The sequence below is a fragment of the Argiope bruennichi genome, chromosome 3 (assembly GCF_947563725.1).
Source record: "Argiope bruennichi chromosome 3, qqArgBrue1.1, whole genome shotgun sequence".
Classification (NCBI taxonomy): domain Eukaryota; kingdom Metazoa; phylum Arthropoda; class Arachnida; order Araneae; family Araneidae; genus Argiope; species Argiope bruennichi.
In genome coordinates this window covers 11,984,910-12,012,484 of record NC_079153.1, presented here as the reverse complement: position 1 = coordinate 12,012,484, position 27,575 = coordinate 11,984,910, and the positions used below count along the sequence as shown (strand labels likewise).

The 27,575-nt window shown below is 28.3% G+C and overlaps 1 protein-coding gene across 6 annotated transcripts in view; it reads left to right on the top strand.

Moving 5' to 3' along the window:
- Positions 1-27,575, top strand: part of LOC129963093 (uncharacterized) — a 65,938-nt gene that overhangs the window by 27,007 nt on the left and 11,356 nt on the right. For 5 of the 6 annotated variants that reach the window (XM_056077148.1, XM_056077145.1, XM_056077150.1 and 2 more), the window contains 18 exons: positions 1,172-1,248; positions 2,515-2,609; positions 2,693-2,823; positions 4,488-4,603; positions 10,811-10,832; positions 11,004-11,213; positions 15,179-15,255; positions 15,572-15,666; positions 15,777-15,910; positions 16,596-16,666; positions 18,393-18,414; positions 22,714-22,761; positions 23,125-23,201; positions 23,715-23,809; positions 24,036-24,169; positions 24,491-24,543; positions 24,666-24,744; positions 26,971-27,044. In XM_056077148.1, the coding sequence (XP_055933123.1) occupies positions 1,172-1,248; positions 2,515-2,609; positions 2,693-2,823; positions 4,488-4,603; positions 10,811-10,832; positions 11,004-11,213; positions 15,179-15,255; positions 15,572-15,666; positions 15,777-15,910; positions 16,596-16,666; positions 18,393-18,414; positions 22,714-22,761; positions 23,125-23,201; positions 23,715-23,809; positions 24,036-24,169; positions 24,491-24,543; positions 24,666-24,744; positions 26,971-27,044 (1,610 nt within the window). The remainder of the gene's footprint in view (positions 1-1,171; positions 1,249-2,514; positions 2,610-2,692; positions 2,824-4,487; positions 4,604-10,810; positions 10,833-11,003; positions 11,214-15,178; positions 15,256-15,571; positions 15,667-15,776; positions 15,911-16,595; positions 16,667-18,392; positions 18,415-22,713; positions 22,762-23,124; positions 23,202-23,714; positions 23,810-24,035; positions 24,170-24,490; positions 24,544-24,665; positions 24,745-26,970; positions 27,045-27,575) is intronic. The other variant, XM_056077147.1, reaches the window with a different exon arrangement.

The following is a 27,575-nucleotide window of genomic DNA, read 5'->3' as shown; positions in this document are numbered from 1 at the left end:
AAAAGTCTTGAATCTCGTTCTAGCAGGAATACAAAAACATTGGAATTGCACCTTATAACAGTGAATATGGGAGTTTGTTATGATGTTAAACTGAATAATTGTGATTTAAAGCAAAAAGCTCTTGATATTTAATGGGGGCGGGGGATTGTAAATGACTGACAAATAATATTAAATTGATCCAAAAAAAATTATGTATATTTTTTAAGCAAAATTATTTCACTTATATATTAAGTCAATAATAAATATCTGTTAAATGATTTTTAAGATTGTTTTGAATGTATTTTTAATTCATTAAAATTATTTTGAAATGTCCATTCTTCAATAACTTGTTGGCGCTAATTCATTTGTGATATGTTGTTAAGGAGTTTTACTGATGGCTGATTCACCTATGTTGTAAAATATGGCATTATTTCATTGAACCTTATTTTCTTTCATGTTTTTAATTTATTTACATTCATAAACTTATAAATTGTTTTGGAATTTTTATTCTGAATGCATGAATTTTATTAAATACCTTGCACATACCCTCCAACAATTATGGAATTTCTCTTCTTACTACGGAAATTAAGTGAAAAGTTCAGAGTTAAATATATAATCAAAAACTACAGAGAACTACATAAAAAGGGCAAAAATATCTTCTTTCCAAAATCTAGCTGAATAATTCTGGTAATGAAAAAAATCTTTTAACATGGTTGGGGGGGGGGATTGAACTTATTTTAGTATGAATACAAAATCGCTCTTCATTACAAAAATGTATATGGTTAATTTTATGATGTTAAACTAAGCAATGATAACTTTAAAAAATTTTTTTGCCATTTAACGAAAAAAAAAAATTGTAAATGTTGCAACAATGTTTGATCAACAAAATTGTGTTATACTTTTTTTTGAGGGGGGGGGGTGTATTTATATATTTAATCATTAATAAAGGCCTGTTAAATAGCTTAAAATAAGGTTTGAAAATATTTGTTTTAATGAAAATTCTTTGGAAATATCTATTCTTCAATAATTTGTTGATATTATTTTAAATGTAATATATTTGTAAGAAGTCCTACTGTTGATTTAGTAACCATTGTTGGAAGATATGCATTGCAGATATTAAGGTCAGAGCTATTTTTTATTGGATGTATGCAGTTATATTTTATTTAATTGAAAATGCTTGCTTTTCTTTTAGTTGTAAAAGCTGTGGAAGATGCTCCACAGGAATTGTTGGTTGATGTACATTTTTTGCTGTTTCTTACTAGTGCAGATGTAAGTTTATCTTTTTGTTTTAGATTTTTTTCTTCAAACATTTTTTTAAAAATTAAAATTTTTGTTCCATTAGTTTTTGCTTAATTTATTGAAAATTCTGAAATATTCTATAAAATGACACTGATGAAAAAATTTAATTGATTTTAATTGTATAATTTTTAGGGAATTGTTCATTTAAGCAAAGTGTATTTACTAACTGCTTAATTTTAATTACTGTTTTTATATATTTATCAAATATTTATAATTGTATTTATTCATTGGTGCAACTATTTTGATTTTTTCTTTTGCATAGCTCATATATGATTGTCAAGTAACAATTAAGTTAGAGATAAGAATTGTAAGTTTTCTTATTTAAGATAATAATTTCTGTAAGGTTCATACTTGATAGTATGAAATTTCAAAAATACTATCTAAATAAAGAATTGTGTAAGAAATTATTTTGCTACTCAAAAATTTATATACAAATTTCAGATAAAATCATCTGATTCATGCATTATGCTAAGAGAAGTATTGGTTCAGAAATTTAAAAGCTTAAATATAGCATGTTTTGAAAAATCTTGATCATGTTTTATTATTTAATTTTTATTTTAATACTTCTGAAATTTTTTTTCCACTAAATTTGCAAAACCTCCGATGGTTTGACAGCCCTTTTGGGATTCAAGTACATTAATTTTAGATTATTGATTCTATTGTGTATCAACTAGAATCTCTTTCTATATATTTGTGTGTGTGTCTTTTTTGATACTTATTTTATTATTTTTTTATTTAATATTCTTTTCATGGTTAAATTATAGAAACAGTTGAATAAAATATCCAATGTAAAGTTTATAAAAATATTTTAAAATATGGGGTTTGCTCAGTATTTATTTAAATTAAATGATTTTTTAAGAACTAAAGTAATAAAAATTTCTTTCTTGTAGTTAATTTTAAAAAATCATATCGGATTTATATACTGAAACCTCTTGCAAATTCTTTTCCTTTTAATATATTATTTTTATTTATTTTATTATAAATATTAAAAATATCACATATTTTTACAAAATGTGTTATCAGTTCTTTATATTGTAGCAAACTCTTTACAGGATTCTTTCATTATTTATGCATCTCACATTTTCTATAAGATCGTTTTTTAAACAGAAAAAGAATGAAAATATTGGAATATTGTAGTAAAATGCCTCAAAGATTTTTTACTTGTAATAGAATTTTGAATCAAGTTAAGTGAACTTTGTGTATATGAATATTTTTAACTGGCTTTTTCCTTTTTAGGATGATGAGGTGAAAAAAAACATTCTTGAATTTGAGGGATTTTCTTTTGATTCTGATACAGAAGAATATGATGAAAGAAATGAGTTTTTGCAGAGGTATTTTTTTTTTTTTTTTGTCTATATTAAAATTCAAATTGCTTTTATCTCTTCTGTGTTGAAACAATGTTCTTTTCTTTCAGGATGACTTTTAAAATTGTTTGTGATGTTGCGAGGACATTTTCTTTAGCTGTTATGAATACTAAAGAAGAAACAGTAAAAAATATTTTGAAATTTTTGTCAAAGCCAGATGAAAGTTTTTTGACAACTACAGGTAAATTAGAAAGCCTATATATCAATATGTATAATCTAAAGTTTATAACGAGATTATGTAAAAGAGAAGAAAATTTGTTTTAATCCTCAATTTGCTACATCCTTCATTTCCCCTTCCCTCATTTTTTGCCACAGTTGTCAGTGAAATCTCAAGTATTTTTTGTTGTCATTAAGACAATATTTTCTTCATTGCTCTATTCTTTAGAAATTTTTAATTTCATCCACCCTTGGAATAGTGTTTCTGAAAATTACTTGATACTTTGTTAAAATGTAAGCTCTCGCAAGATGAAAAATTATTTCTTAGAATTTTTTGTATTGGGATTGAGTACATGATATATTTGTGTGCATGATATATTTGATATCAGTATTTATAAAGCTTTAAATATAAGAGGAATTTTCTCTTCTTTTCAAGTAAGACTGATATATTTGCTGATATTCCAGGTAGTGGTGAAAAATAATATGTGTTATCAGTAGTTGAAAACATAACACATGTTTATAGTATTGCCATGGCAAAACTGTTGACTAGGATTGAATAAGACTAATGATCTGGTGCATAGTTTGATGTTGCTATAGATATTATCCTGATCTTTACAACAGATTGATGTACTATCACCAACCCTACTTTATACTGATAAAAATATGATTCCATATTTGAATATTGATAACATTTGTTTTTGTCATTGATTGAAGAGAGGAAATAAAATGCTTTGCTGATATAGTTGAACTAAAGTAAAGTGGGGATTCTTCAGTGTTATGCACACCATTACATAGGTAAAGGATTACTATAAATAGAAATGAAATATATAAATTAAAAAAACATTACACGTGCTCTTAGTATCACCAGGGCAGAACAGAAAATTAAATTGTATCAACCAAACTAATGAAATCAAGAAGTTTATCAGCCGAGTCCAAAAACTGCCTTCAGATATTTGATATTCTTAGTCTTTATCAATTTTACGTATCTGATACAAAGTATTCGATCGATACAGTATCACATATTCCTACTAGAAAAATTAAATGTGCTTATCTAAGTATTTTTTATGATTTATAGATGTGAACGATTCTCTTAATTTATTCTTGAGAATTTCTGAAGTATTTTCATATTAATATGTTCATGACATGTAAATAAATTGTCCATGACATATGAGAAATTCAAGTACACTTATTTGGAAGCAAATTTTATAGACTCCAATAAGCAATATTTAGAACTCGTCCTCTGAACTAAAGTTGCTAGATTTAATATTTGAAATGTTTATTTTTGAAGGATATATTCTGGGACCACTGCTTTATTGATAATTTACAAAAGATTAAGGTAGATTTTTGTAAACTTTATCTGCATAGTAAAAGAAATCTAGTGCTTTTATCCCTATAAATTATTGCTCATAATATAATTTCATTAATTTTTATAGTCGAAAGCATGTTTTCTGTGTGAAGCAGCTCTAGTTAAATTTAGAATTACATAAAATGACTTAAATACATTTATTAATTTTTCCTGTTGCTGGATTTGTTTTTAAAGATTTCAATGTTTATTCCTGGCTAGTTTCTTTTTTCCTTGACATTTGTTTTCAGCCTAAATTATTTTATTGCTCAGTTTTGTTCATAATATCGATTACAAACGATTCAAAAACCAAACAGTAAAGAAATGAACATGTAATTTCTTTTCAGTGTCTATGCCTTTGAGTTTATCTGATGTTGAACTCGATGATCTTGGTGATTTGTCTGATTCTGATGCTTCCATAACCTGTGAAGTAGTTGAAAAGAAAGTTGAGTGCATTGATTTGGTAAGTGCTTTCTTCTTTCTTTCATTTTAGAGTTTATATAGTACAGGGTGTTCATAAAAGAACTCCGTGGTTTTAAAAAATTATATCAAGTTAACAATATAAGTTTGGCGAGATCGCTTAATTTTTGAAGAAATCAGTATCGTCGTATTTTATTCATACCAATTTTAGTTTTTTTTTTTTTTTCAACACTAGATAATGTTGTGCATCATTGACCCTGAAGTAGCATAGCAGATGCCCATTCCATTGTGCACTGTGATGGCAATAACACAGCAAAAGGTTCAGTGTGTTATCTGGCTTTTAAAAACTCAATCTTTTACCACTGTAGCTAGTATGGTGGTAATGTAACTAAAGAAAAAAAACAGTAATGCTACATGTGTTTTAAGAAACAGGAAGTGTGTTAAAAGAAAAGGCCAAGAATGTGTGAAGAGAAAGTCAATAGAATTCGTACTTTATGCTAACGAAGTCCAAATTGTTAGATGCAGTCCTCAGTTGGGCATACCCAAATCAACTATTCATAAGGCTTCACCTAACTGCCTACAAGATACAACTTATACACGGAATCAAATCAGTAGGGAAAAACAAGGAACTAAAGTTTGCTGTTACTATGCTAGACATGATAAATACTAATAATGATTTTTTAAAAAGTGTGATTTTTACTGATCAGGCCATCTTTCAAGTAAAGCGGTACTATGGACCGGCACAGTTTTAGAATTTTGGGGTTCATAGCTGCCTAAGAGTTTGTGTTTGCTGCAGACATAACCAAGTTATCCCTTCATTTTTGTAGAAAACTCCATAAATGGTGATGTCCACTGTGAAACGTTAGAGTATGTTTTCCTTCAGTTGGTTGATAATGAGCGGGGAAAAGTCCTGTCTACTTTCAGCAAGCTGGAGCACAACCTCACAAGTTTGCATGTATGGGAAGCATTGGATGTCCGATTTGGCAACAAGTGGATCAGAAGGGCAGGCCTATTTCTTTGCCTCTAAAACGCCCAGATCTGACTCCATTAGAATGTCAAAAATCTTGTTTATGCTGAAAAAATTCAGGATGCAAATCATTTCAGATAAAGAATAATCACTTGTGTGGTAAACATCACTCCAGGCATGCTGCCCAGGACATAAGAAGAAGTTGATTGCCATTTGAATGTGTGTCATACCACAAACAGGGTAAATAATAAAATCTACTAAATGGTGAAAAATTAACCTTTAGCTTATGTGCTGTACCTGTAACTGTTGTACCAAATTTTTTTTACCTTTCATTACAGCTCGTTACAACTGCTGTACCAGCAACGAGTTTGAGTTTCATTCACTCACTTGAACTTTCCACCTGAACCCTAATTGCTTCGTAAAATCCCTTCCCTTTTGTGTTGCATCCTTTAGGATCAGGAGTTTCGTCCAGCAGTTGTTATAATCATTGTTGGCTCTAGTAAGTCTTGTGAACCCTGGTTTGGTGGCATTTTTTTTTTTTTCTAAGTAACATTCCTAAGAGGTATGGAACGAGTTTGCCTAATTTCATTTGTGAGTAGTACTTGATTGAAAACTTTCACCTTTCTCCCGTTTCTTAATTCTTCAACTTTATAAATTCCTTAATATTTCATCTTAATATAATTTTGTAACTTTATAATAATATATGTTTATAGTTGGGCCCATCTATATGTCTAAATATTTGAACCAAGAATTTACTAAACATTTGAACAAGAAGAATTACTTGAAGTTTCATTTCTGATGGAATGGTATTATGAAAGTAATCGGCACCCTACACAAATCGTTACTTTTTTGCTCCCATTCGTCACAAATGATGCAAAAAAACTAAATTGAACCTCAGGGGTTTTTTTTTTGTTTTTTTTTTCCTCACTCTGTTATTATATATTTTACATTGAAAAGTGACAAAACACTTTGTTTTGCCTTCATGCTTATTCCTTTCCCCTTGATAGAGCCTTGGGCATATATATTTCCCAATCACTAATGTATTAGTCTAACACAGTATTAAAAAACCCACAACTTATAATTTTTCTCAGCTTTAAATTTTAATACTTGAGCTGGATATATTACTGCTAAAAATACATTTTGGTTTTGATTTTTAAGTAAGCTGTCAGTTTCACCATTTTTTTTTTTTTTCATAATTTATGAAAACGATTGATTTAATAATTTATAATTAATTATTCATTAAAAGTTATAATTCTAATTTTAAAATATTGAAGGAGGTTGTTAAAATCTATCAAAAATAATAATTAGTAGTTTTTCTATATTGGTAGAGAAATATTAAAATCTTTATACCTTCATTTCAATCCACTGAGAAGTTACTAAACACTGCTAAATTATTCCAGGAATATTTGTATTGAAATAAAATAAAGTAGCCGCATAAAAAAAAGTCAGGAATTCTAGATTTAATTTCAAGCATTTCTGAAAGATAATCTAAATCAGCTGCTAGTAAAAATACTTGTATCTAATAACAAATGCTAATCATTGAGAATGCCAAATATATTTTAAAGTTTTTTGCTTACTGCTTTTCAGCATAATATTATTGCAATGTAATCTTATGTATCTAATTCTAAGTAAACCATATCTAATCTTCTTTTTCTTTTTTTTAATTAATTGTCTTAAATCTGGTGATTATCTACATATTAGTAAATTTTTCTGAAGAAAAATAATTTGTTATAATTCAGTTATTGATTGTCTACAAAATTGAGCATATTTTTCAAAAATACAATGAGTAATTGATATTCTCAGCAAAAAAAAAAATCACTATAAATTGTAAGAATCGACAATAGAATAGGAAGATGTTACTAGTAGTTATATTAAAATCCGTTCGGACTATGTTAGGAATAAAAATTATGTTCGATTTCTGTGTGTGCAATATATTAATACTAAAACATTCAAAGATATTTAAATCTGCAAAACAGCAGATGATTGTTATCTGTGTTATGCATAAAGAAATGGGAATATTTTTAAAAAGGAAATATAAACAATTAGCATGATATATAAATCGTTACATTTTATCAAAATTGATGAGTTGGAAGAATAACAAAATAAAGTTAACAATAATGTTCAAGCTTTATAAGAATTAAATTTAATACATATGAAATTTATTTAATTACAAATATGATTGAAAAATTGTCGATATTTTGTTTAATCTGCTAAATAAATATGCAGCAGTTATCCTTAATTGCAATTAATTTAATGTCATAACATTTAATTCAATACTTACTTCTACAAAATTAGTAAACTAATGTTTCAAAAGAAAAAGAAAAAACTGCGATTAAAAGCTTTTTCTAGGGTTCAGATGAGGTAAAACTGCAAAAAAGCAACCTGGTTACGACGGAGAGGACAGATCACCAATTACCACTACGGGTGGTCGATATCAGAAAGGTTATTTCCAACAATCGCCTTTAAAAGAAGGGGAAAGCATCATCTAGCTTTTTTCACCGAATGCCCGTAATATATATATAATATATATTGGAAGAACATAATAGTTTATTTTACCTTTTTGGGCAGTAATATATAATTCAATTCCTACTATTGGTCCATACTCTCCCTGTATATATTTATATATCATGTTCAAATTTTCAGTCATTAATAAAATACTTTTTATTCATCCACTCAAGTTCAGATACATTTTTTTAAACTTGTAGTGGATGAAACTTGATGTTAATACATTTTTTTCAAATATTAATTCATTAATTAAATTTAAATAATTAATTAATGTTTTATATAGGAGAAAAAAATAGACCAATAGATGGCAGCACGATAGTAACATATTGACTAATAAATCATTTTTGTTGTTAACATTATTTTAAAACTAATAATAATAATTTTTTTAAAAAAACTTACATCAATGAAGGACATATCAGTGGATATGATCTTTTTATGGACTTCTGATATAGATTATTCAGTTCAAAAAATTTCTCTTATATAAGATATTTAGCAGAATATAAATTTAGGAATAAATACCATCAGTGGCAAAGCATGTAGATCGCTGGAAAACAATTATATAAATATATTAAAAGGGAATAATTTATAAAAAGTAACTAAAATAAAATTTTCCTTTGTTGACCTAAGTAGGAATTGACTTTAAAAATTTTTCTTTTATATTACTTATTTATAAAATATACTAGCTGTCTTTGGCTTTTATGTAACTCCTATTTTAAAAGCTTCTTCATCAAAATATTTGAAAGCTTCAAATTTTGATCGTCAGATAATTCACTCATAATATTATAAAGGCCTTCAGCCATAATGTAATATACATATCTCTAATTTTCTGTTACTCCCATAGAATTTATGCGTTAAATTAAAGTGGAAATGATTAAACTGAAATTAATATAAGAACATTTTTTTACTGACACTAAGCTTTTTTTAAAAAATATGAGTACTGAAAACAGAGTTGCTGAGCATTTAAACTTTATGTGCACTAAAGAATATCTTACTGTATGTAATATCTCAAGAATTTGTCAATTATATATTTTCTCAGATTCATCATGAACAGATCAATTAATTAAAAATGTTTAATTTTAAATGCATCAAACACTAAGAAAATAAACAGAATCGCTTGAAATAATCGGTCAAAAACATGTCAAGCATTACCTCGTTAGCATGGGGGGAAAATAACATCTTAAAAAAAACGATGCACTTAAAACTATAAGCATATACGAAAAATATATAATTAACATAAATACATTTTAATTACAAAAGCACACAACTAACCTAAAATACAATTTAATTACAGTATCTACCTGAAATAAAACAAAACAGCTAACCAGTTAATCAAAATAAAGTCCGTATTCGTTGAAAATACAGTTGCCAACAATCGGAACAAACTGCATGAATTTTCAACGATAGTTATGGTAACTCAAGTGCGTGAATTTTCTACGCCATTTGGGGTAACGCTATGCAGACTAGAAATTTTTAATTTTCTTTATTCTGTTTTATTTTAATTCAAAAGAATTTCAGAATAAATCTGAAAGATCGATTAATTAACAATGTCTAATTTTAAATGCATCAAACATTAAGAAAGTAAACAGAATCATTTGAAATAATCAGCTGAAAACATGTTAAGCCTAACCTCGTTAGCCTGGGGAGGGGAAAACTAAAGCCTTGAAAGAAATGATTTCTTGATGGGGAAGTTAATTTCGAATTAATAATTAAAATTCTAATTTAAAATTTAAAAAAAAAGAGCTCTGAGGTGCACATTCCCGACCTCCAAGGTATACATGAACCAAATTTGGTAGCTGTAGGTCAAACGATCTGGCCTTTAGAGCTCTAACGCACACATTGAGCACAAGTGTAGATGATTATATAAAACAAATAATAAGAAGCAATTATACTTATAAAGGCAAATTAGCTTACCCTATGTGTAATTTGGATTCTTAAACTAAAAATTGATTAATTTTTTATGTAAATTAAATATATATCTTTTATGTATGAAAATGTAACCATTTTGCATTTATAATAACAATATAGTGTTTAAAGCTTAGTATTTCTGTAAGTTTAGGTATGCATAGCTGTGACTTTTGATTTCTGATGCCATACTCCCTAATGCTATGCTGCATTCCTTAAATTCAAAACAGAATGAAATTTGAAAGTTCTTCTGAAATATTGCCATAATAAATAAAATTCAGTTTTTTGTTTTGTTTTGTTTTTTTCCCCTTCCCCTTTTCTAAATAAAACTTCTATAGTTAGATAGTGGGCTGAAAAAGCTGTAATAAAAAGAAAGTGAATTACTAAAATTATAGCAAGGACTATATGTTCTGCTAGAATATTTGAGTGCACCTGTTCATTTTGATTTGCTTGTGTTTGTAAAGTGCAAACAAGGAAGATAAATTTATACTGCATGTGTTTATGCTTCAACGTTATAAGATTGCAGTCAGTGAGCAAGATGAGTTTCATTTTTCTTTGTTTAGATTATAGCGGTCTGGTTCGATTTAATAGAACGACTATGCTGTTAGGTCTGAATTGAAATCTGTGGAACAATCATAAATCATTATTGCCTACAATCAAATAAACAATGCAAAAAAAGTTTAAAAAAAGATTAGATTTGAGTGTTCATTATATGTATAGTTTATATATGTATATTATAGTATATTTGTGTGGGGTTTTTTTCCCCCTAAATTTTTTGCTTAGATTCTTAATAGTTTAAAATTTGTGATACTCAGGATTTTAAATATTGTTTTATTTATTTATTTATTTATTGTATTTTTATATATTTTTTTTTAGTTATCATCTGGCGAAGATAGTGGTAAGTTTTTTTTCTCCTGTTCTTTTACTTTTTTGAAGTAATTTAGTTTTTTTTTTTACTTGGTTAAAAAAAAAACCTTAGTTTTTTAGTAACTTTTTACATATGTCATAAACTGGCAACAAAGGAAACATTTTATATCTTCACTGTTTTTTTTTAACTTTAAATTAATAGATGGAGAAGGCAAATCAAAATCAAAGTCTCCTAAGAAATCTGCAACTTCAACTACTTCAAAACCTAGCACTTCTACAATTGTTCAAACAACAGTTGTGTCATCAATAACTCAAGTCACCCCTACAACTACAACTGCTACTACTTCTACTGTTTCTCAGTCTAACAATAATACGAGTGGTAAAACAAGGTGTTTGAGAGATTTTGAAACAAGTATGTAATGTAATAATATATATAATTTCAGATTAATATTTCTGTTTTACATTTTGGGGCTATGAAATAATTTATGTTAAATATTTTCTAACCTAACATTTTCATGTCTGCATAGAATCCTAAAAATATACCATTTTAATATGACATGTATTTCAAAAATGTATAGTTTAAGTAATAAAAACTATTTCTAAAAATGAGGATAGGAAAAATGTATTCAACCTATGAATCAAATTTCTTTTTTGTGAAAAATTTGCTCTCCCCCTCCCCCTTTTTATTGCTGTTGGAACTTAAGATCTTCATTTTTGAAATTCTCTAAATTATTCCTTGTCTTAATTCAGAAAATGCTCCATTGTCTATGTCATCCATCATATTTGTTTTGAATAAATGAATGTTTTTCTGCCCATTCATTCTTTTAGCAATGTGGAGGAGAATCTGCTCACATTTTTATCTAAATCAAGCTTTTCCTCAGACCTTCATATTTATCTTTGCTATTGTCTATATTTATTGAATCCCTTTTATAAATTAAATCAAAATTTGCTCTTTTTTTTTTTTACAAATGTTACATCATAACATTAAACTGAATGCAATGCTGGTGATGAAATGCACAATTCTCAAAAACCGTGAAATGGAGTTCTGCTACTTTCTTAACTGATTTTAGATGATATTTATTAATTGTACGTTGATATATAATAGATTTTGTGGGGAAACTGCTCTAGCTTGTTCTCAAAACCAAAAAATATATATATATTTTTTTTTAATTAGGAAATTTCTGTTGCCAAGATTTACATTCCTGTCTTTAACATTTTCTCTTTTTAATGAGCATAACATTTTTTGTTATTTTCTACCCATAAAATGTCTAGAAATATTTGCAATTTATGCAAATTCCATAAAATTAATGAATTGTGTATTACGATTCAATCGCAAATTTTTAAAATATGAAATAAAGTTAAAAATTGTGAATTTTCAATTATTATTCATTTCTGTATTTGTTGCCTGTCTTTATATTAAGAAAGATAAATTTATGTTTCTATTTTGTACTATTTCTATTGTATCTATCTTCCTATTACACTATGAACTAAATATGGTTAACTAAGGGTCATTATGAATTGGAGTATGTATAATGATATTAATAAATCAAGATTAATACTAAATATTTTTTTTCCTATTTTATCCTGCAATTCAAAAATAATTGTTACTTGTATAGGTTTTGATTCCATTAACGAACAATGCTGCTTTTTTGTTATCACATATCTGCAGATTTATTTATATACTATACTGTAACTATTTTAGAAATGCTTTAAAAAATTTTTGGAAAATGTTTGAGGTGAAAATTGCATGAGACTAATTTTTAATGAAATAAGCAACATATTTATGTGTATTTCTCTTACAAATAATTTAATTTGAAAATTTTATTAAAAATTTAGAATTGCTCGGTATAAACAAGAACTTCAAACTCCTCCTTCCCCCCCCCCCCCCCCAGATTTAGCTGTATTTTTGAAGTTAGTAAAAATTAAAGTGCCTTATGAAGGGGGGGGGGTATAATTCTCCCCCGCCTTTTTTCTTCCCCCCCCCCCATCTAAAAGATGCTAATCTCATAACATTGCATGAATAAAAGATCGTAGCCATAGCATCGAAAATGAAACTGTGTAGTCGTGATAACTTGCCTCTTTTCTACTCGTCCCCCCCCCCCTCTTTTTCTTTTTCTCTGTATAGATCAGTCTAATTTCAATTTCAGCAACAGTTGTTTTCTTTCCATGAGATTCCCGGATTGCAGCTAATAAAGATGCGCGAAACTTCTATAACTGTGTGAGAAAATAGAATAAATTTCTTTGGCACGTATAACAACAATCAATCTGCAGAAGCATCGAGGGGGTGTTTAATCGCACGTGAGTTTATTAAATGGTATGTTTATTATTTAAGAAATTGTCAGCTTATTCAGTAAAGACTAGAGAATTTTTTAAAATAATGAATTGTTCAAAATTTGTATTTAATACAGATTGATATGAATCATGACTATTGTATGGATTAGAGAAGTTCTGCAAACTCTATTTACTGTGTTCTGCTTGTTTTGTAAGAAAATAATTAGCTTAAATAATATGGGAAAACAGGCACAGATATTGTACTCTGTATCTAAAAGGAATACAGGAGAAGATGATATACCAAGTCTGAAAATGTCAAATTTTTGAAAATAAGCCAATTTTGAATTTGTTGGTTCAAGAACTATTATTTTATATTTTTGTGGACATTGAAACTTGTTGCGGGATATTCATGCTTTAATGCATTGAATGATGGAAATACTTTCACGTGTGTTCACTGATAGTGAAATAGTAAAAAAAATTTACATACAAAAATGTTGTACATTATTTCTTACGGATCAGCTCTGTTTTTTGAACAGTCTGTTTAAAATGTTTTTTTTTTTTTTTTATGTAATATGCTTTGAAGTAACTTTGAACCCCATTTCACAAAATTAAAAATGGATCGTATTTTCAGATACTGGTGTGAATCGGCCAATAGTCTCCAGAAGATAGAATATTTTTAAGGCATACCATTGCTCAAAAATTGAGAATTGTTTTAAAGGAGTTACCTCAGTTTGGATTTATAGTTTCTTTTATAAATTAGTATGGCTGGACCCAATGTAAATTTAAAATTTTTAAAATATGTCAACGAAGAAATTCCAGGCAAAAATGACTGTAAAATTTTAGATTTTGGTACTTTGGTCTACACATAATTTACTGAGCATTTCAGTATGAACTGATGAATAGAAAGCAGATGCTATTGTAATATAAATGTTTAGAATATTGAATTGAATAAAGGTAGTCCAGCTAGCCATGTCGATTTTCTGGAAGTTATTAGTTTTTTGGAATGTTCAGTGACATTTTGTTCTTTTTATTGGGTACAAAATATCAGTATTTGTGAAAATACATCAAAAATGCATAAGAAAAACATGGATATCACTTAAAAAAAAAAAATCCTGGTTTTCCAAGAGTGATGATATTATAAATGCTTGTGAGGAAAAATTGATTCTAAAATTAGCTTCTCTTATATTTCTAATTAAGAGAAGCTAATTATAGAATCAGTCAATAAAAAATTCAGACATCTGTCTTTCTTATATAAAATCTTTTCATTTTTTTGTTTAACAGTTAAAGAAAAACATTGTCAAAGGAAGCCTGATCGGAAAAGCAAAAACATTAGACACTTATTTTTGATAGAGCATGGTATCCTGAAAATCTAATGAGAAAACGATATTGGATTAATGACTACATGTTACCTGTTTTGCTAGGAGAGCTATTGAAAAAAAATTATTTGTGAAGTTATTGTTTTATATTTATGAAGAATAATATAAAAAATATATGAACACATGCCGAAAAATTTTATTATTTTAAAAACTGCATTTGTTTAAATCCACATTTATTGATTAACCTAACTTTTTTCACTCATTACAACTATGGAGTATTGTTGTTCCATTATAACTAGCGCATGATTGTTGTTCCCACATTTCCTCGGGCCACGGTTGCCTGGTGGTACGAACTCTGCTTCGGAACCGGAGAATTTCAAATTTGAGACCTGATTCCATCGTATAAGTGGGTCTGGTGCACGCTAAATCCGTCGGGGCCAAACATCCTCACTCTGGTGTGGTGTGGAAGTTTGGAGAGGGGATACCAGCTCAGGTGTTGTCCTCGTCGTCTGACTGCGGTTCAAAATTACTAGGTCAGTCCCAAAATAGCCCTAGTTTTGCTTTAAAAAAGGGACAAGATAACTAAACTAAACTAAACCCACATTTCCTCTTTTATTGCATATATGTACAGGGAATTTTTCTTTTCAGATTTCACTAGCAGCAATGCAACTAGATTAAATACAACATGCCAATTATATTATATATCTAGATTTTTATATGGTCTTGTTTCCTTTAATTCAATTTTGTTTTTAATATATGCATTGAAACTAATGATTCTTTTTTGTTTTAGTTGGTAAAATTGTGAATACTCATCCTCATGAGTATCTAGTGGATATATTTGAACTCCTATACTTAAAGAAGCATGATGTATGTTACATTTTAAGATATATTTTATATTTATGTATATATTGCGCAATTTTCACTAGAGTTTGAATACTTTTTCAATATTGATGTTTACTGAGTTATTTGTTTGTTTTGCATCTGATCTTAACATAGTACGTATTTGTATAATCGAAGCATAAAAATTAAGGAATGTGACTTGATTTCAATAGCATCAAAATTTATTATAGCTTCAATTGAATAGCTTTATATGAATATTGCATATTTCTCAATAGTTTAAATATGCAATCATATTAAAAAAAGATACTTCTTTCATTTGTTAATGTAATTTGCTCAATTTCAGCCTGCTACACTCAGAGATGACATACTGAATTTTACTGGATTTACTTTTGAAATGAAATCTCCTGAATACATAAAACGTAAACAACTTCTAGACAGGTGTGTCTTATGTTTTAAAATTTGCTGCTATTTCCTAATTTCTATTAGTTTTTTTTTTTCTTTTATGTTGGATAAATTTTCTAATTTTTTCTTCTTCTTTTTTTTTCCAGAATGTTATATAACTCTGTACGAAGAATATACAATACTTTAATTCATAATACAACTGAAGTTAAAGTGTTTTCAAAGCCTACAATGATCACAGAAATTTTTCAGTTCCTCTTCAATTTACCAGACCATGACACAAGTAAATATAGTAATTGGAAGAATTTTGAGATGTAGTCATACAGTGATTAATAATACTATTCCAGTTTGAAGCCATTAAACTTTTGAACAATTGCAATGTTTTATAGACATAAAATTCTCAAAAAATGTGATGTGCACAAATCCTTATATATATTTTTTTGATTTATATTTTCATAATCAAGTTTAATATGTTGTTAAATATTTAATAATTGCATGATGAATGATACATGCAGGAAAAAAGGCTGTCTGAATTGCAGAATAGAAACACATTACATTTCATTTGCACATTTTGCTAATTTTTAATATCTCTGTGGTAGATATTGAGCAAAAGCAAATACTTAAATATATTGTGTCCATATTGGAATATTCACTGATCTCTATGCTTCCATTCAGAAAAGTATTCAAGAGAACAAAGAAAATTTATTTTAACAATATTTCCCACCATTTGCCTACGAGTTAAAACATTGTGGTGACATAAGAGATCATTTTGACCCAATCAAATTTATTACTGCATAATTGAACCATTTGATATTTTTTTTTGGATATACAGAAGTATATTGATGATTAGTTTCAGTATTCCTGAAAAACTGATGCTTTGCATTTTATATCTCTTTCTTTATTGTGCGGTGGAATTATTTTATGTCTTAAGCAGTATGTACTTTTAATTAATTTTTCTGAATTATTAGGTGTTCGTCCGCCACCTACTCCTAAACCAATTACAAAGCCAATAGCATCAGCTGGAGCCAAACTTCCTACTGTAAGTATAAAATCTTGAATCAAAAACTGGATAGAATTAAAGAAGGGGTCTTAAAATACATTATATAGTTCTTTCTTTCATATTTAGTAACAACTGGTGCAAAATGCGATCTTTCAAAATTGCATAGCTTGTCATTTATTTTTTCATATAAACCTTTGAAATTCAATATTTTTTTTAAAAATTATTTTATTCCTTATGTTTGTCATCGATTTGAAAATAGTTTTCAAAATATTTATATAAAATTCCAAAGTTAAAGAGCTTTTTTAAGATCTTGTAGGAGGTTTCTTATTTCCTCTCTCTGCAGAATCTCAACTATATCCAGGGGTGTTTGTGCTCCGGAGAAACCCCGGAATTCCGGGGATTTTGAACTTGGATACCCGGAAATTCCGGGGATCGTCGTTCAAAAGGAAGTAGGAATAATAATGAATTATTTATTTTGATCTGGGTAATTTTGTTTGCTTTGAAAGCAGAAAACGCAAGGTCAGTGTGTGGGGTGAAAACTTTTCCTTTCTTTCTCCAAAGGCAGTGATAATGCGTGAAAAGGGGGGAAAAACTTCTTTTTTGTTCTTTCCTTATTGCGAGTTATGACTCATTCCCCCGGTTCTCGGACATTCTCTTCTGGATTCTTTTCGGCAAGTAGGCGCGGCAGAAAAAAAAGGGAGAGACTTCGTTCGACCAGATGTGCGATCACGTGACCTGGGTTCAAAGGTCTTAATTTTGCAAAAAAGGTAATTCATTGAACTTTTATAATTAGGTCATTCAATACTTCATAATCGTAATTTTTCATTTCTCCCCCCCCCCCCTTCTCGAAACTCCAAAATGTCGGTAGTAAGTCCGTAAAAGTTTCCGGGGATTTTTTGGGGTCCCACAAACACCCCTGTATATCAGTAAGTGTATCAATAACTGTAATTAGCAAACTAACAATGTTTTGAAATTTTGTTACTATTAAAAACATATTTCTACATATATAATGCTTACATGGATCCAAAATCAGATTGGATTTTTATTATTTGAACACAATTTTCTTTCAAATTAAAAAATTGAAATAATGCCTTTTTTATGTGGGGGGGGGGGGAATTGGATAATATAAAATAAATAAGCAATATCAATTAAAAATTCAAACTGTCAAAAATGAGAAATTAAGGCAAATGAAAATGTTAAAGTATTGTTCACAAGATGATTCAAACATAATGAATGAAATAAATATGTAAAGTATTTGTGTATGGAGCAAAGTCTCCCTAATTTTCTTTGCCATTTTGAAGGACTGCTAACCAAAATATTCTCTCATTATTTTCCAAGTATATTAAAATAATAAATATATTATATCATTAAAATATATATATATATATTTTGATAAAATGTAGTTCATCAGAGTTGTTAATCTTTTTAGTGTATGTATGTGTGTGTTATAAACTATTATCAATAATAGTAATAATAGTAATCAATAATAGTAATAGCATCTGCTTGTCTATTGGTTGGGTTTATTATTTTGCACAAATATATTTTGGATGTTGAGTTTAGAATGATTATATCTAATATTTTAAGTAATTAAAAAACGAATCTTTATTTTCTTAATTCTTTTACTTGTTATAAATTTTTGTTAACTTTTATTTTAGTCTTATTTTTATTAAATATTATATATTTATTTCAAAATATAATTTGTGATTTTGTATTGTATTATTGATGCTGTACTAGTTATTTATATTTTTGGTTCATTTTTTTTCAGCCGGGAATAACTCCACCTGCAGGTATTTTTATTTTTTAATATTTAGTTCAGTTAAATTTTTTTGTTCCAATAACTGATATTTTAATATATTTCATTAAATAATTTTAATATTTTTAAATTAAAAATGCATACATTTTCAAATAAAATTTGTATTTTGTATTTACAGATTTTATAGCTTTTATGTTGGAATCTTAATACATTTCTGTAATTGATATTTTATAGCTATATTTTACTTAATTGTTGTATACTGAGTTCAATTTTAAGGAGAGACTCGTCAATTTTTTTAACCATGCTGTTTAAAATTACTTTTCAATTTCGGTTGTGCATTATTTTTTTTGATGTAATATACAGAAACCAACTTTTTTTTAAAAAATGGTCTATATTTGAGTATTTTCCTACTTCAGAGTGTCAAGAACTACTGAATTGTTACTTTTTTTAACTACTGTCATAATAATTAGATCAAAATTCTTAAAAAATATATGCCTTTACAAGGTTGACATGACAGCAAGAAAATCGAGAAAACACAGTGAATTTAAATATCATCTATAAAAAAAGAAAATGTTGGGAATTTTGAAATTTTCCTTAAAAACCGAAAAATTACAGGGCATTTTAAATTTCTTAGTTTTTAACATTTAAAAAAAAATCTGTCTTTTTAAACATTGCAAGAATACAACATAAATAGGTCTGAAAACTAAACAACATCATTTGTGGAATCTTATTCTTTTTCTACTCTTTTCTTATGCATAAAACTATCCAATTTCAAGACTGAGATAAGTACCATTATTGGATTAATGACTGCAGCTAATTGAATACTATTGAGGCAACTGAAGATGAGCAAAGACATTATCATCAGAGTGTTTTATATTTGTGAAGAATACTACAAAAAATATTTGAGTGCTTGCTATTTTAAAAGCTGTTTCTTTTTTAAATCCACATTTATTGAAAAACAATGCAGTATTATATGAAAAGTGGATGTTGATTTGTTTCTTTATCCCAAAACACAAATTTCCACTGCATTTGCAGAAAATACAAAGATCCAGTTTGAATTTTTCCTGAAAGAATTAAAGCAAATACAAAGAATAGCTTGATTCACTTAATGAAGGAATTTGTTTAGTTTATTTCTAAAAAGATTTGAAGTTCGCAATTTTTTCTTTTCTTTATTATTATTTGGGTGAAGTAATAATAAAAATAATTCGTGTATTGGGGATTATTATGACTGTGAAAAGTGGGTTTAGTATTAACAAGAGTATGCTGTTGAAATTCTGTATGTATAATGCCCTAAACTTTTATGGAGGTGTCTTAAATGTTCTGATCTCAAGAGATTTGCCACAGTAATCAAAATTGGCACATATGACACACATATTTACACAAAAGCAGATAAAAGTTACAGGGGAAAAAAAATCCAACAAACACAAAACAATTCTGTAAATTATAAAAGAAGAAAAAGATGAAACTAATGATTCATGAACAGTCTGCAGATATTTCAGGAACTGATGTACAAATATATGAATTGTTGGGAAAAAACAATGCTTTTTATACATACATATTATTATATTATGGTAGCAATAGTGTTATTTCGTCTGACTCTAATTTTGCATAACTTTAAATTGGAAAGCATGAGGTAAAAGAACAATATTTTATTTTCTCTTAACATCTGAATTTGTCTTGTTTTCATTTATGTTTGTAAATATAAATATTCATTTAATATATTATCTTCAGCAATATTGAATAATTGCTTAGTTCCCTTAGCTTTTTCCAAAACAAGAGGAATATTGTTATTCTAATGTAAATAGTGCATGGGTGTTGTTCTCAAGCTTCCTCTTATACTGTTTGTATATGCAGATAACGTTTATTCCAGATACATTACCATAATTCAAAAGTATGAAGCATCTAAAGTTGCCATCATAAAGCTGCAAAGCAGGGCATTCATTTTGTTAAATTTGACTAAATTCTTGCCTTTTTGTGAAAATCCAAAGCAAATTATATAAAATCTAGAATATTTGTCAGATATTTCAATCCCTCAATCATGAATGGCTGATTTATTTATATATATATATACAGGGTGTTGCCGAATTCGACCGACACATTCAGAAGGGTGATAGGAGGCATCAAGAGGATAAAGAATCACCATACAACATGGGGTCCCAAACGACGTTTAGGTGTGAAAATCAAAAAAAAAAAAATATAAGGAGTAAGCGAACTTTTAGAAACTGTAAAAAAATTAATTAAAAAAAAATAAATACCAAAAGCTGTTTCAACTATGAATTTTTTTAAAGTGAAAGCACATTCTTGAAGGCTATTTTTCATGCCGATTTGAGGAACCATGGGGTCGTAAATTATTGAAAACGAAAAAAGTAGTTTAGAATACTTATCTGCAAAAATATTAAAACTTTAAGAAAAATAAAAGCTTGGAAATATCAGGAATTTTATACTCCTTAATTTGATATAAGTCTGTAGTGTGAAAATTGAGGAGGTTTTAAGATATTCAAGAAAAACTAAAATGTTTGCCAGGAAACATCGCTGCAACATCGGTACCGATGTTTACAGAGGGTGTTGCCAAATTCGAAAGGTAAATTTAGAGAAGTGGTAGTAGGCATTAAAGAGATTAAAAATTATAAAACATTGGGTCGCAGGAGACTTATTTTCTGTGAAAATCGCAAAAACAGACATCGTAGAGACAATTAGCCTGGCGAAGAGAATGGCCCTAAGAATGCAAGGATTTGGAACAAGGTAGTAGAGAAGAAGAAGTTTTCTCGTATCTGAGTTTTCCATGAGTTCGAGGAATATAAAAGCTACGAGCATTGCACAATTGATGTTTCGAGGAATATAAAAGCAGCAAAGAGCAGTGCAGAATTGATAGACGATAAGTTTCATTCGCAAACAACATGTTAGATTTCATGAATGACGAATATGCGGATATGCATTTAATTTACTATCGAGCGAATGGTAATGGACAGCTAGCACAAAGAATATACCAATAGCAATATCCAAGTAGGCGTTGTCCACACCACAGCACCTTTGCAAATATTGATAGACGGTTGCGGGAGATAGGATCCTTCAAAATAACGAGGCCAAGTGCAGGCCCCGAAAGCCTCAGTGGTGCAAAAAACCTTGTTTTTTTCCAGCACGTCCTTCCGGATTTACTGCAGGAAATACCGGCCATTGCACATCAGAACATGTGGTTAATGCATGGTAGTGCACCAGTGCATTTTTTGAATTATGTGCGTAACTAACTAGATGATACATATCCTGGACGTGGCGGACCTGTTGATTGGCCTCCAAGTTCCCCGGACCTTAATCCCTTGGATTTCTTCTTCTGGGGCCATATAAAATATCTTGTTTATCAAACACCTTTGGATACATTGAAAGATCTCGTAGCACGGATCGTCATCGCTGCTGCAGAAATCGCAAGCACACCTGGTATGTTTTCGCTCTTCCGGTGGTCCTTTAAACGTCGGTGTCGATTGTGTAATAACCTTTGCGGCCGCAACATTGAGCAATATTTATAAACGTTTCTCATCGTCTCCTTTCTTATGTTAAAATGTCTGTGCTGCAAATGTATGCTGTATCTGTATTCCAGCAAATAAATTTTCACCGTCGTTTGCGAATTTATATTTCTTTGAAAATTCTTATCGCCTTGATGCCTACTATTATTCCTCAGAATTTTTCAATAGAATTTTGCAACACCTTCTGTAAACATTGATGCCGATGTTGCAGTGATGTTTCCCGGCAAACATTTTAGTTTTTCTTGAATATCTAAAAACCTCCTCAGTTTTCACACTACAGACTTATATCAAATTAAAGAGTATAAAATTCCTTATATTTTCAAGCTCTTTTATTTTTCATAAAGTTTTAATATTTTTGCAGATAAGTGTTCTAAACTACTTTTTTCGTTTTCAATAATTTACGACCCCATGGTTCATCAAATCGGCATGAAAAATAGCCTTCAAGAATGTGCTTTCACTTAAAAAAATTCATAGTTGAAACACCTTTTGGTATGTTTTTATTAATTTTTTACAGTTTCCAAAAGTTTGCCGACTCCTAATATTTTTACGATTTTCACCGCCTAAACGTCGTTTGGGACTCCATGTTGTATGGTGATTCTTTATCCTCTTGATGCCTACTATCACTCCTATGAATTTGTCGGTCGAATTCGGCAACACCCTGTATATATATATATATATATATATATATATATATATATATATATATATATATATATATATATATATATTGATTTTGTTGTTGTTGATTCATATGTATACATTTTATAGTGTTTATCAAATGAAAAGATTTTCATCAATTTTCTTCTGTTTTTCAGGTTTAAACCTTCCCAATCAATCTGGGAAACTAAGTGATTTAAAAAGAGGTAAGGATTTTTAAATGTTACATTAAGAAAATTATTTAAGTTTTATTTTCTTCCGGTTTTATATTTAAATTAGTAGAATAATAATTAAATTATTTAGGATTTGATAGATATATTCTTGAAATTGATTTAAAATATTATATTTATAACTTGTTTTTTAAAAATATTTAGTCAATTTGCCTGTATTTTGGTGATCCAAATGCTATTGTCAATCCATTATATATTAAGAAACATCCAGGAGTGCTTGAGGCATTTTTAACTAAGACTTTAAAATAGTTAATGAATTTGTTTGTACATTTTATAGTGATAACACTTTATTTATTTTTTGATATAAAATTTTATAACTTTATTTTTTATATTGTATAGTTTTCCAGAGAGTAGCATGTTTTCCTTGTGAATATCTTACTGATGTCCATAAATTGCTATTTATGACAGAATGTGATGTAAGTAAATCTTAAAAATAGTTTTAGATTTTGTGGCTGTTTAATTTAATGTTATAAATTAAGCTGACTTCACTTCAAATATATCTGTATAATGTATAGTGTAACATTGTATAACCTGTACAATGTTAATTCAAAATTTGAAGAATCATTTTGCTTTGAAAAATAAACTTTTCTTTATATGCTTCTGCAGACCATTAAATCTTTGTTTAGTTTTATACTTTTATCTTATTCTGTTACCTGATAAAACATGCCTTGGATATTGATTTTGTAATCTTTTATTGTTTAAAAATATATTAATTAAATTAAAGAAAACTGCTGCTTAAAGTTAACTGTTGCCTGAATTAAAGAATATTGGCAAGTAAATCTTAAATTCTTTATGAAATTCTGGAATTTCACTTATTAATAGATACTATACTTAAAATGATCATTCTTTATCAATAGATATTTAAAATGGATTTTATAACTAACTGTGAAATAAAGAATTTATTTAAAATATGAATGTTTCTGTTTTAGGCTAAGGTTATTCGTCAAAATATTTTTGCCTTCAAAGGGTTTAATTTTGATGTTGATTCACAAGAATTCCAACAACGGAAAATGTATTTAGAATAGTAAGTTATATATATATTCTCAAGTGTTTTTCATTTCCTAGATATTTTTATCAAACTAATAAAAATCATAACTTATGGTTTTCCTTGTGAATCTTTGGTATTAGTTTTATCTAATCATAAATCTTTATTAAAATCTTTATGAAAAAAAAAACTACAGTGTTGAAAGTTATTTGCATTTTATCTTGTATTATGTTCAAATAAATAAAGATTTTTTTTTTTTTTTTAGCTTAACTTTTCATAGTTTAAGAAAAATTTCTAGTGTTTTAACTACTAGATCTGTAGATTTGAGAAATTCTACAAAGCATGAATTGGCAACTCATTTGACTCAAGTTCTTGCTGAATATACTAAATTAAAAGTTGGTAAGTTTTCTGATTTATTGATTAACTTTTATTTGATGTTCTAATTTTATTTCAAAAAAGAATGAAACTCTGTTTATCAGTTCATAAATATATTAATCTTCAATCTTATTACATTCATTGTCTGTTTTCTGATACTAATACAACAAATGATTTTTTTTTTTTGTTTAATATTCTAAAATGTGCAAATTTCAATGTGAAAGATATCTTTTAAGAAGGTAAACTATTCATAGTCTTGCTTATATATTTTTAGAAATAATTTTATAACAATCTATGTCCTAATCAGCTGTATGTTTTTTAAAGAAATATTTATTTTTATTCCAGATGAGGATGTGTTGCCACCAGGGATTGCCAAACCAACTAATCAGACAGAGGTGGTATGTTTTGTCTTTAAGAAATATTTGAATTCTATTAGAGAAAAATATATGTATTAATATCTAAATTTTCAGATGTAATAGTTGTTAAAAATGCTAAAGTACTATTTTCTACTTTATTTTAGACTAGTACATCATCCGTCTCTAGCACTACTCCTGTAGAAAATATTGTTGTTACACCAGCAATTTATCCGAATGTTGAAAGTATGATATTTGCTATTTAAATATTAAATTTTAATCTATTGCAGTTCTAATGAACAATGTTTCAAACTAGATTATTAATTTCTTTTCAATGAAATAAAACCATTCTGATTAATCAAGATATTATTGTAATCCGTAGGTATTAATTTCTAGCATGTACATATTATATATATATATATATATATATATATATATATATATATATATATATATATATATATATATATATATATATATATATATATATATATATATATATATATATATATATATATATATATATATAATATGGTAACTATTAGATCTGTAGATTTGAATAAATTTTAAAAATAACTACTTGTATTCGGATAGAATAACTATGAAATCTTAAGGCTTTTGAATGACAGTTTTAAGTTCGATGATGGTTTGGGGGACTTTTGCTTAAACTCTTTCTTTAATATTACATCACAAAAATGAATCACAAGTGTCAAGATGAAGAGGAAACTGGAAAAGGGCTGGAATATTTCTCCAAAAAAGCAGGCAAATATAGGACATTTTTAGTTCTTTCGTCCTTTTGCGATGGGGATGTCATTTATGTATCACCTAGAAAAACATCTCTCGTGGCCAGGCATACCACTTGTGCATTTCTGGAAATCAGACTAGTGGGAGGAGATGAATATATGCATTCTAAACAGAGAAGTGGGTGAATAAACAGATCTAGGTTGTTTAACTTTCCACTTGATAAAATCATTTGCATTTTTTGTCTCCTTCCAAATTTTTTTTGTTATTATGGTGTAACTATAACTAGTCTTTTTGGGTTTTACTCTCAGTTCTGTTGTATTTTGAGTAGCTTTCGAATACATTTTGTGCATTTCTTTTTTTATTACAGAAAGCCTTTGTTTTGGTTTTTTATGGTAAGAAAATGCTATTTGTCAGAGGAAGAATGTGCTCATATTAGGAATTAACTAATAATCTAAAAAGGTAGCAAAAATATCAATGTTAGGGAATGTATTAACATCCCTAACAATATCCCTGGAAAATATCAAGTTAGTCTTGATGACGTAGAATCCCCGTCCTGTGGGATGACTCCATGTGTATACGTTCCATCCTGTGCATGTGTCTAGGATTGAGGCCTACCATCCCGAAACGGTTAATGAGAATTTGGTGGCTGTTTGCCATTCCAGTAGCCACTGGCCAGAGTCAGAATGTGCTTTTCAAAGTGCTCTTCCAGGTCTTCATATACTCTGTCAACCCTATAGGGCCATGCTCCATCTTGCATGAACTGTGTCTTTTCAAAATCTAGATCACTTTGGATAATAGAGTTCACTTTTTAAAAAAATTGTTGTATCATTCAGCTGTCACCACAGCTTCAATGAATATTGCACCAATAATTCGGTTACTTGACATTGCTTACCAAACAGTTACTTGTTTGGGGTAAAGATATCTCTATTTCAAAAATGGGAATTTTTAGTCCCGCAATTCTGCTTAGTGGTATGCCTATCCTAATGAGGGCAGGCTTCGTGATTAAACCAAACTGCATTCACATCAAATTCTTGATTGTCAATCATATAAACAAGTGTTAGCAAATCACAAATGTTGATTAATAAAATTAATTTGAGTTTGAATTTTGTACAGAAAAAAGTATGGGTCTTGAACAACAATTTGTCACAAACTCTCCCATTTGAATCCTACCTGCTGTGCAGCTTGTCTGGTAGATATCCTTGAGTTATATCAAAATGCAGTTTGTTATTTCTTGATATTTTCAGATGTTTCTGCACTTGCTTGATGACCAACACTATTATAACAAATACCAACAGTTCTCTCGAACATTTCAATCGCATTTTTGTTGTTGCAACACTTGAACTAGTTGTTGGCACAAATTCCTCAGGCACAAATTCCTTTTGAGTCACAGTTGGGCAATTATTGCTTGACTAGTAGGTCTTGACGATCAATATATGTTCGCAATTACTATTTTTGACATTTTCAACAAAAAATAAACAAAATAAGAGTGTGTATTTAAAAAAAAAAAAAGGAGAAGAAGAAATCTTAACATGCCCTGCAATCCCAAGTTTTATCTAAATCTCGCCACAAAGGTTCAAAAGTTTTTTTTTTTTTCCTCTCCATAAAGTTTAATAGTTATATTGTATAAATTATATGTTTTTATTTGCAGCCTGTATGCATTTACTAAGAAATCTTATTAAAAGTATCCTTTTACTTTGAATGATACAGATTCAAATCATTTTTACTTAGATTCCTCATCTGGAACATCTTCCACTGCAAACACACCTGTTAACAGTCAAGCAGCTTCTACACCTCTTGCAATTGTAATTATTTTCTTTTTATAGTTTTTTATTCCTTTAAAAAATTTTAGCATATCATTTTGTATTTATACCAGTTCAGTCCAGTATTTATAAAAAAATTTTATAGTGTTACAGATATGTAGGGATTTGTTATTTATTTTTAATTCCTAAAGTGTCAAGCTTTTCATTTTCGACTTAAGATAAAAGTAATTATATTCTTTCCACATGCACAGTTGAGGTGAGACCAAAAGGTAGTTTCTTATATTTGTTGTAATGAATGTTATTACGAGAAGTACTCCCACCTTTACTTTTGCGATTACTTGAATTGAATTATTTATAAAATTAGCATAAATGATTATTCAAGTAAAGATAATTTTCTTGTAAAAATGACTGTGAAAATAATAAAAAAATCATTCTACCTTTTTTTTTTTTTTTTTTTTTTTTAAGATAGATTAAGAAGCTTCAAATGTTAGAAATTTTTTTTGTATCCTGTCAGACACTGATGGAAGAAAAAAAAATTAAGGATATGAATGTTCACTATTATTTAATCAATAA